The 11524-nt window shown below is 38.9% G+C and overlaps 1 protein-coding gene across 1 annotated transcript; it reads left to right on the plus strand.

Moving 5' to 3' along the window:
- The first annotated feature begins 2932 nt into the window (after positions 1-2932).
- On the plus strand, positions 2933-5738 carry LOC148203583 (uncharacterized). The gene is made up of 3 exons (XM_088107667.1): positions 2933-3570; positions 3727-3847; positions 5730-5738. Exons 1-3 carry the CDS (start codon positions 2981-2983, stop codon positions 5736-5738), a joined length of 720 nt encoding a protein of 239 aa, XP_087963793.1. The 5' UTR covers positions 2933-2980.
- Positions 5739-11524: the final 5786 nt, after the last annotated feature.

Genomic DNA, 11524 nt, shown 5'->3' on the forward strand with positions numbered 1-11524 from the left:
TTGAACCATTGAGACCTGTTGTATTTCCTGTGGTATTTGAGAAAGTTTCATAGTTACTTCTTCAAGCTGTTGAGAGATAATTCTATTTTGAATAAGCAAAGCCTCATTTAATTGTAACAACTCCTTCTGACTAAAATCTCCTTTTTCAATGTTGAGTTCATTGTCATTAGTAGCCATATTTTCAATAATTTCAGTTGCTTCCTCTGGAGTTTTCCATTTAATGTTTCCTCCTGCTGAGGCATGAAGCATCATCTTAGCTTGTGAACCAAGACCTCCAAGGAAAGTTAGGACTACTTCTTCTTCTTTGAAGCCATGCGTAGGTGTTTTTCTTAGCAGACTTTTGTATCTATCCCATGCATGCCCCAGTGATTCTTCCATGCCCTGCTTAAATGAAGATATCTCTTGCTTGCCTTTTGTCACCTTTGATTGTGGAAAGTACTTGTTCAAAAACTTTGTTACCACTGCTTCCCACTCTGTGAAACTTCCTTCTGGAAAAGAGTTCAACCAAAGCTTAGCATTGCCTCCCAATGAGAAAGGAAACAAACTAAGTTTGATTGCTTCGTCTGGCACCCCATTGATTTTCACTGTGTTGCAAATTTCATTAAATGTAGTAAGGTGCTCATACGGGCTTTCATGAGATAACTGATGAGTCAATATTTTCTCAATTTCACTTAGCTTATTGTACCGAATTTAATCAGGGAATTGTGCTTAAATGTCCGGTATTTTTCCGTTTTTGCTAATTGTGCTTAATTTGACCAAAAATTCTTATTTTAATTAATTTGAATTATTTGAGCTAATTATTTGCATTATTAATTGTAGGAAAATTGTTGGATAATATTTGGGACATTTGGAGGTGAAAAGAAAATGACACATCAATTATACTTTAAGCTAAAATGAATGAGGAGGTGTGAATTTAAATTAAGGGTGTGACATCCAGCAAGGGGCAGCCACGTTGGCAATTGGAGAAGGTGCATACAGCAGCTGCCACGATTCAAAGCTCACAACAATACACACGGATATGAGCTGGAATGCAAAAATGCACATGCTGATTCCATTTAAAAAGCATATCTTGGCCTGGTCCAGCAGATTTCTTGGTTACATACACATTCCACGGTCCAGCAGCTTAGAGGTGCACACGGAAGAAATCCAGCACGTGGTGGCAGCATAATCTCGTCCAACAATTAGGTGAGAACAGGGCTTGCGTCCAAGGTAGCTCCACATTCATGGTCGAGGCCCACCACGCGTTCAGCAAATTGAAAAGCAAAGGCAGCACGTGGGTTTCATTATCCAGCAAGATTCCAGCAAAGGGGTGGCATCCAGCAAAAGCCCCACACTTGGCATGGGGATGCCACGCACTCGAAGCTCCAGAGGTTTTGATTCATGAGAGAGCAGCACACGTGGAGATTCATTTCTTCATCCAGCCTTCACTTCATCACGCATCCAGCAAATGAGGTGCAGCTTGGAGGAAAGTCCAGGGGTGTGTCCAGCAATCCTTGGTCCAGCAGCCTCCACGTCCCACATTTGTCTAGCACCAGGAAGAGATTTGGACATTAGCAACAGAAGAGGGGTCACGGCCCGCTTGGAAGCATCACGCGTGGAGGTAGGTGTGTCCAGCAAGCATGTCCACGGTCCAGCAACACAGCTCTCGGTTTTGGGGAGCGTTGTTACATTGGGGGTCATTCACCCTTATTTTAAAGAGAGTTGTAGCCACTACCGAGAGGGGGGGCACTGGAAAAATGGAGAATGGTTGAGCTGGATGGAATGAACTGACAGCCGCCACTTGAAATTTAATCCTGAAGTGTTTTCTCTTCTTTAGATTTGTGGTGCAAGGTTACGGTTTGTTTAAAGAGCTATTCTCCTTCTTTCATTTAGTTTTATTTCATCCACTTTTGATTGAATCCTTTTATTGTTTATGCTAATGTTAATGGCTGTTTTGAGATAGATAATGAAGTATTGTTTCATGCTTGTATTTTAATGTTGTTAGAAGTGAAAAAGAAGCAAAGTAAATGGTGATTTATGGACATGTGTAACGGCTGGAATACTGCAGTAAATTTATTTTGTTTGAGAATGAAGAAGTAGATTAGGTGTGTGTTACGTAAAAGCTTTCTTCTCCTTGTAAAAATCAAACATCTTTCTTCTAAAAATCTATTAGCATTTAGTCAACATGTGGGACCTTTTCTTACATTTGAATTTGTCTTTTTTAGTATTTTTGGAAGAAGATTGCCGTGGGTAGAATGGTGTGCATACAAATTAATTTGCTTTTCATTAAGAAATATTAATTGAAGTGGAAGTAATGTTTTCTTTGTAAAATCAAGTGGTATGGATGTAAGAAGGCACGGTGTTGGATGAAGGAACCTAATTCCAGTTTTTGTTTTCAATGAAACATATCACGACACATATGAAAAGTTTTAAAGGAAATTTTAATTTCAAATTTAATTTCTTTTACGTTTTATTTTTACCTTTACTGTTCAAGAATTTTATTTCAATTGTTGAATCCTTCATGAATTTCATTTTCAATTAAGTGTTTTTGTTTTTATTGTCTAATGTCTTTTACCGTTTGGTTTTACTTTCCTTAAAATTCATTTCAACGTTTTTACTTCAACGTTTTTAATTCTATTTCATTTAATTTATTTTGCATTTCAAAACAACAATCAAACCCCCCCCCCCACTACGTGTTGATTTGAGACTGAACCCAAATTGGTCCTTGAGAGACGACCTAGGAGTCACTTCCTAGTACTATACTGCATTCTTTTATGCACAACTTTTGTGGGAGGTGCGACCCTCTCATCAAAATGGCGCCGCTGCCGGGGACCAAAGGTTCGGTTTTGGGTCTCTTGTTGTTTTCTGTTATGTGCGTTTTTGTATGCGTGTTGTATGTGTTTTGTCTTGTGTTGTGATGTTCTGTTTTCTGTGTGCGTTTTGCATGTATAAATGTGTTGTGTTTTATTTGTTTCGTAATTTTTAGTATTTTTATTTTTCCATGTCTACTTATTCTGGTTTTGTGAATAGTGCTTATTCTGCCAATACTTATGATTCTCCTTCTGCATGGTACTCTAATTATTCTGCTGATTTCTATAAGGAGAACAATATTGCGCATCCTCTGGTGAGGGGCGTACATGATGATGTTGCCCAGTCTTTATCAGATTTTGAAAGCAAGTTGGAAGGAAAGATTGACTCTCTTGCGAAGTTGGTGACACAGTGCACTACCAACCAAAGATCTGCATCTCCATCTGCATCTGTTGCACGACTATGTGCTATTTGTCTTTCCAGTGACCACTATACAGATGCATGTCCTTCTTTGCAACACCATGCTGCCTTTGATGCACCTCAGGCTTATGCTACAAACATCTACAACAACAGGCAACAAAAACAGCAGCAACAACAACAGATGCAATTTTATGATGCTCCTGCTCAAATAGCTCCTCAGCCTTCTACTTCTAAACCTACATTGAAGGAGTTATTAGAGCAGATGACCATGCAAAATCTTCTGTTCAAGCAAGAAATAATGGAGTTTCAGCAGGAAACAGAAGCTGTCATTCAGAGTTTGAATGATCAGATAGGGCAGACAGCTACTCAGCTCAATCAGGAACAACCTCATGATTTAGAGGAATCACCATTTCAGACTGTTCAGATTCTTGATGATGATAGTGTCGTCCACATAAGAGATGGGGAACAGAGTTATGAGCTTACCACTGAGCAACCTACTTTCCTACCTTCAGATGTCCATACTCTTGCACCTGAGGAGACTAATGAAAATCTTGAGGACCAGGCAGGTATAAGCAGCAATTTTGAGCCAGGTAGACCACTTTCATCTTCCACCACTTTACCAATCTTTAGGGAAGTGGAGGTAAACATACCTCAATTTGATTATGTTGATGATTATGCTGTTGAGGGGTATGTTGATGATTATATTGTTGATGAGCATGCTTTTAATTCTCCCTCTCTGCATGATGAGAACCACTTTTTGCTGTCGCATCCGAATGTTTATTCTCCATGCATTGAACATGAATCTGAGTCTGTAGTTGATATTGCTTGTGATTTTGAAATTGATTCATGTTCTGAGGATGTATCTGAGGTTCAGTCTGATAAATTGGGATTGGGTGTTATACCCCTGCATGTCATTTCTTTGGAGCCACATTGCACTAACCATGTTGCAGGAGGTACACATGAATTTGACCAACATGCACCCACAGTGAAAGGAAAAGGTGCTTACATACACACTCGTTTCAACATCAATAGGCACCAGCTGAACCCGCTCATCAACAATCACTTCTTCTTAGATCCAGCTGTGGAAGACATTTCCCTGCTTGATCAAATATGGAGGATGAAGCAATTTTTCCTCAAAACTTCCTGGCTGGATCCAATGGTGGAAGACATCTCCCTGCAAGTCCAAAATTGGCAACTGCCACCATGATCAGGGGAGTTTTCCTTTTCTCTTCTCCCCCTTTCCCTACTTTTATTGCACTTGTCCATGATTTGTTGACTGTTTTGATTCCTGATCTTATGCTTATGACACATTGAGGACACTGTGTAGTTTAAGTGTGGTCTATTGGGGGAGATTTTTATTTTTCTTTGTTAGTTTTTGTTTTCTTTGTTAAATTTTTTTTTTCTTTTCTAGGTAGTTTTTGTCGTGTCTTGTGTACAGTTTTACATGTTTCTCTTGATTTCTGGACTTTGTTTAGGTTGTAGATGTGTCTTTCACTTCATTAATACTCTGATATGTTTGAAATCCTTGCTTTTCTCTGCTTGGGAAGATGATCATGATGTTTGAGAGTTGAATTGATTGCGACACAAATGCCTTGTGTGAGAATTTGAGCCACTTTATGTTCTTTCTTATGTGTGATATGTCTCTTGATTGCTTGCACATATGCCTTGGCTTGACTCTTGTTGATAATTCTTGATTGATATGCATGTTTGGAAGTGATAAAGGCAGTTTTGTTCTTGAGCCTCTCTAGCCAAATAAGCCTACCTTGTTCTAATCCTTTGAAAACCCTTTTTGAGCCTACACTTTCCCCCATTTCTTTGCTTTGAATGCTCATACACTAGCCCTAAGTGAAAAACCATGATTACCTTAACCTTAGGGAATTTTGGAGCTTTGAAAGTGTTTTGGGAACAAGTGTGGTCTTCTTGGGGATTCTGATAAATTGGCTAGTTGGTTCCTCTTCTTGTTTTGTTTTTAGAAATATGATTTATATCTTGTCTCTTATAGTTTTGTGCTAAAGGGAGAAAAGAAAAGAGATAGGATGAAAAAAAAAGTGCAAAAAAAAAAAATGAGAAAAATAAAAAATTTGTGAATAATGAAGTCAAGAAGAGGAGGGAATTAGAGGTTGTGGGTGTGTTTGAATGTGTTTACACTTGTTCCCCATTGGTCCTCTGTTCCTTATGGTTTGTAGCTTCTTATCCAAATATATCCTGCCTTGTCCTTGGCCCCATTACAACCATGAAAAGACCTTTTGATTTGAATATGCGTATGTGCTTGAGTATTGATATTAGAGGCTTGCCAAGTCTATTTGTGTTTGCTTTCTTGAGTGCATTGAGTGACATTGATTTACCTTAGACACTTGAGAGAAACACTAATAGTGTATCTGTGAGCTTTTGTTACTTTTGATTCACCTCTTGAGCTGATTGATCATTTTGCCATGTCTTGAATTGCTTGGATGATTACATGAGTATCTGCTTTCAATGATTCATTCTGTGTTGGATATTGTCTACTGCTTTTCTCTGTCCAGATTTCTTGAGAACTGTGTTCTTAGTCTTTGTTTTCTGTGTGTTGAGTTTATGTCGTACACCTAATGTCCTCTGAACTATTCCTTGAGTTGTGTCTTGATTTTGCCCAGGAGTGCAAAAGACTAAGTGTGGTCTATTTTGATGAGTCAATATTTTCTCAATTTCACTTAGCTTATTGTACCGAATTTAATCAGGGAATTGTGCTTAAATGTCCGGTATTTTTCCGTTTTTGCTAATTGTGCTTAATTTGACCAAAAATTCTTATTTTAATTAATTTGAATTATTTGAGCTAATTATTTGCATTATTAATTGTAGGAAAATTGTTGGATAATATTTGGGACATTTGGAGGTGAAAAGAAAATGACACATCAATTATACTTTAAGCTAAAATGAATGAGGAGGTGTGAATTTAAATTAAGGGTGTGACATCCAGCAAGGGGCAGCCACGTTGGCAATTGGAGAAGGTGCATACAGCAGCTGCCACGATTCAAAGCTCACAACAATACACACGGATATGAGCTGGAATGCAAAAATGCACATGCTGATTCCATTTAAAAAGCATATCTTGGCCTGGTCCAGCAGATTTCTTGGTTACATACACATTCCACGGTCCAGCAGCTTAGAGGTGCACACGGAAGAAATCCAGCACGTGGTGGCAGCATAATCTCGTCCAACAATTAGGTGAGAACAGGGCTTGCGTCCAAGGTAGCTCCACATTCATGGTCGAGGCCCACCACGCGTTCAGCAAATTGAAAAGCAAAGGCAGCACGTGGGTTTCATTATCCAGCAAGATTCCAGCAAAGGGGTGGCATCCAGCAAAAGCCCCACACTTGGCATGGGGATGCCACGCACTCGAAGCTCCAGAGGTTTTGATTCATGAGAGAGCAGCACACGTGGAGATTCATTTCTTCATCCAGCCTTCACTTCATCACGCATCCAGCAAATGAGGTGCAGCTTGGAGGAAAGTCCAGGGGTGTGTCCAGCAATCCTTGGTCCAGCAGCCTCCACGTCCCACATTTGTCTAGCACCAGGAAGAGATTTGGACATTAGCAACAGAAGAGGGGTCACGGCCCGCTTGGAAGCATCACGCGTGGAGGTAGGTGTGTCCAGCAAGCATGTCCACGGTCCAGCAACACAGCTCTCGGTTTTGGGGAGCGCTGTTACATTGGGGGTCATTCACCCTTATTTTAAAGAGAGTTGTAGCCACTACCGAGAGGGGGGGCACTGGAAAAATGGAGAATGGTTGAGCTGGATGGAATGAACTGACAGCCGCCACTTGAAATTTAATCCTGAAGTGTTTTCTCTTCTTTAGATTTGTGGTGCAAGGTTACGGTTTGTTTAAAGAGCTATTCTCCTTCTTTCATTTAGTTTTATTTCATCCACTTTTGATTGAATCCTTTTATTGTTTATGCTAATGTTAATGGCTGTTTTGAGATAGATAATGAAGTATTGTTTCATGCTTGTATTTTAATGTTGTTAGAAGTGAAAAAGAAGCAAAGTAAATGGTGATTTATGGACATGTGTAACGGCTGGAATACTGTAGTAAATTTATTTTGTTTGAGAATGAAGAAGTAGATTAGGTGTGTGTTACGTAAAAGCTTTCTTCTCCTTGTAAAAATCAAACATCTTTCTTCTAAAAATCTATTAGCATTTAGTCAACATGTGGGACCTTTTCTTACATTTGAATTTGTCTTTTTTAGTATTTTTGGAAGAAGATTGCTGTGGGTAGAATGGTGTGCATACAAATTAATTTGCTTTTCATTAAGAAATATTAATTGAAGTGGAAGTAATGTTTTCTTTGTAAAATCAAGTGGTATGGATGTAGGAAGGCACGGTGTTGGATGAAGGAACCTAATTCCAGTTTTTGTTTTCAATGAAACATATCACGACACATATGAAAAGTTTTAAAGGAAATTTTAATTTCAAATTTAATTTCTTTTACGTTTTATTTTTACCTTTACTGTTCAAGAATTTTATTTCAATTGTTGAATCCTTCATGAATTTCATTTTCAATTAAGTGTTTTTGTTTTTATTGTCTAATGTCTTTTACCGTTTGGTTTTACTTTCCTTAAAATTCATTTCAACGTTTTTACTTCAACGTTTTTAATTCTATTTCATTTAATTTATTTTGCATTTCAAAACAACAATCAAACCCCCCCCCACTACGTGTTGATTTGAGACTGAACCCAAATTGGTCCTTGAGAGACGACCTAGGAGTCACTTCCTAGTACTATACTGCATTCTTTTATGCACAACTTTTGTGGGAGGTGCGACCCTCTCATCAATAACCCATTAAATTGATTACTCTTCACTAGTTGGATTAGTGCTGGTTTGACCTCCATATTGGCTGCATTGACTCTAGGTCTAGCTATGCTGTTAAAGTGTTGAGGTCCAGCTATGTTGGTGTAATCAGCAAGAGTTCTTCTGATATTATTATTCTCCATATTTTCTGTGCTATTGTCAGAACCTTGGGGTGATGGTTGCAACAGAGTTTCCGGAGGAGGGAAAAGTTCTCTAGATGTTCTGATTCTTCTCCTCCGTCTACTGTCTTCTAATCCTTCAAGCAGAGGTTCTGTTGTTTTCTTGCTCCTAGTTCGAATTGCCTCCTGCATACACAAGAACACAAAACCCTAGAAAAGATTTGGTTAGCACAAAAAGATATAAGAGAAGATATAATATTCAGAAAATAATAAAAAAAATAAAAAAAACAGAAAAATAAAATAAAAATTCGAAATTTAAAAATAAAATAAAAAAAAAATAAGTCAAAGATAATCAATAATCACACAAATTAACCCGTTAAACCACGAGTCCCCGGCAACGGCGCCAAAAACTTGATGGACAAATTTATGAACACTAAATTGTGATGTCACAAACTTGCTTTCAATCGGCAAGTATGACCGAATCGTTCAAGTAATAAACTTAGTTAGACCAAGTATCGTTCTTCCCAAAGGACTCACGGCCTAGTTTAGTTATGTGATTTCTTAATTAACTAAGACTTACAAACGAATTAATTGGGGTTTAAAATGCAAGACAGAAAATAAATATGTATGCATGAATTTTGATCAATGGCAAAAAGCAAAAGATAAACACTTTCAATGAAATTTATGTATGGATATGTTGTTGAGGGTCAATTTCATCTTATCCACTCTCATATATTTTAGGAATTCAACAATCAAATCATCATTGTTAATGCCACTCTCTAATGTACCTTTCTAGAAGGCTTCTCCCTAATCACGAGTTCATACAATTCCTAGCATTCCTAATGATCAGTTCATAAGTGCAGGAGCTTAACGACAACCAATATAAAATTGGGAGAAATTCCCCGGATCTAGACTTCCCCGTACGTGCCCGTATCGACAAAACCAATAATCATGCATCGAATGAGTTAAACAATGCAAGCATTAAGCAAAGAGGAAAAACCCTAACTAATGATGAAAAGAAAGCATAAGTCTTAATTAAAAGATGTAAAAACAGATTCCATATATGAGAGTTTCACAAGATTACATTGATTCCCCAACAAACATACAGAGTTTAGTTCACCATATTCATGGTGAACCTAGATGAATTACAATGAAAGAATGAAAGAATAAACCCTAAAAAGGTGAAGAGGAAGCCTCAGCATCCAAGATCCTCCTTCAAAGGGGTGGAAGAGAGAGTGTTTTCTTCGTTCCAGCCAGAGATACCTAACCCTAGGAAACCCTAAAGCTTATATATCATTCGTAAATTACAAAAAGTCAAGTCCAAGCCCATTAAAGTGCCGCTCAGCGGTAAAATACCGCTCAGCGGTGAGTGCGTGACTTGTTTTCTCCCCTCAGCGGCCATTTTGCCCCTCAGCGGACCTTACGTGACTTCCAGAGTGCCGCTCAGCGGTAAACTACCGCTCAGCGGTGAGTGCGTGACTTGTTTTCTCCCCTCAGCGGCCATTTTGCCCCTCAGCGGACCTCCCGCAAGCTCCTGAGTGCCGCTCAGCGGTAAACTGCCGCTGAGCGGTGACTTCGGCTTCTCCTTTTGCACTTTTTATTGTCTTTTCTGATTTCATCTCTCTCCTTCTTCACTTCTTTCACCAAATTCACCTTAAAACCTGCACAAAAACACTGAAATCAAGCATAAACCTGTCCAGCTCTCTTATTTCCAAAAATATAAAGAAAAGCATGATTTCAAGCTAGTTTCTAAGTGTAAAGGTTGCTTTTAGTGTCAATTTTAATCATAAAAATAACAATTTTTCAACTGTTATCACCTGACAATCCTCATTCCACACCACAGCCTGATTCTTTCGTAACAACTTGAACAGTGGTTCACAAGTAGCAGTTAAGTGGGAGATGAATCTAGCAATGTAATTCAATCTTCCCAAAAACCCTCGAACTTCTTTTTCCGTTTTAGGCGCAGGCATTTCCATTATCGCTCACACTTGGTCTGGATCCACCTCTATCCCCCTCTGGCTGACAATAAAGCCCAACAATTTCCCGGATTTCACTCCAAATGTACATTTGGCGGGATTCAGCCTAAGCTTATACTTCCTCAATCTCTCGAATAACTTTCTCAAGTTGAGGACGTGTTCTTCTTCTGATTCGGACTTCGCGATCATGTCGTCCACATAAACTTCAATCTCCTTGTGCATCATATCATGGAAAAGTGCCACCATCGCCCTTTGATATGTTGCCCCAGCATTCTTGAGTCCAAAAGACATCACTTTATAACAAAATGTGCCCCACAATGTAATAAAAGTCCTCACTAAAACCAACATGTTACTAAATGATGCATGAATATGATGCATGATAATAAAACAACATGATGAATCAAATGCATGCATGGCATGAAAATGCAATAACATGATTTTCGAAAGAGAACGAACAGCGTGAGGATTACAAGAATACACGTTTCTCCCTTTGTGCCCTAATAAAGGTTCAATGGCTTGGATTCGAGGTCAAGTATATGCAATTTGACAAGGATGGTCTCCTGAACCTAGAGGTCAATGGTCACTAGAGCTATGGCCCCCTTCATAGCATCTCCACAACAGTCGAGTAATCAACTAGATGAGGAGATACAAGTGAAGAGAACAGACTCTAGCTGGAGTTCTCACGATAGCTAGACAGGAAGCACATCCCAGAATGACACCGCTACACAACTCCTCTAATTCTAAGTTACGCTCAGACCCGGGTATAGGGCCCCACTCATGATATGCACAAAGTGTGTGTGTGAAGGGAGAATGCAATGCATACCCAAACCCTCACCTGCAAAACAACCAGAAAAATTCCCAGGCAGATATAAACATGTTTTCTACCCTAGGGTTCCATATTCAACAATTCACATGCAGTTATTCCAACTATCAAACACAAATAAAGAAAAAAAACAAGGGAAGAAAAACACAAAGAAAAATCATGTCAAATTCGCGCATCTAATTAAATGGCCTGACTCTCGACCTCCCTAGTGGAGTCGCCATCTGTCGCAACCGGAATCGCGACGGGACGATGATCCAAAGAATAAAATCGAGTTTTTGGAAAGAGATTTTGGAGTCACCACCATAGTTTATTATGGGAAACTACGGGAAAACCATAAAATGATAAAGCACGGTCCACGAAAACCAGATTCTGGGTTCAGGAGTCGGTTACGCGTGGGGAAGGTGTTAGCACCCCACAACGCCTGCCCTAAGGCAGTACCTTTAACTAAATGCACGAATATGATGTGATTTTCAAAATATTTAACTATCCCCTAAAATAAAATTCTAAAATAAACAAAACATATTTTTTAGCTTTTTGGGCCCGACAAGGATTGACCTTGCTCCTACGTATTCTCATTC

Source organism: Vigna umbellata, chromosome 2 (assembly GCF_029865625.1).
Source record: "Vigna umbellata cultivar VRB3 chromosome 2, Vumbellata_1.0, whole genome shotgun sequence".
Lineage (NCBI taxonomy): Eukaryota > Viridiplantae > Streptophyta > Magnoliopsida > Fabales > Fabaceae > Vigna > Vigna umbellata.

Bases quoted from the DNA above. Each gene is read 5' to 3' on its own strand.
- LOC148203583 (XM_088107667.1), top strand. From the start codon at position 2,981: ATGTCTACTTATTCTGGTTTTGTGAATAGTGCTTATTCTGCCAATACT. The intron at 3,571-3,726 runs TACTCAGCTCAA...TTCAGATGTCCA, and splicing joins GATCAGATAGGGCAGACAGC to TACTCTTGCACCTGAGGAGA.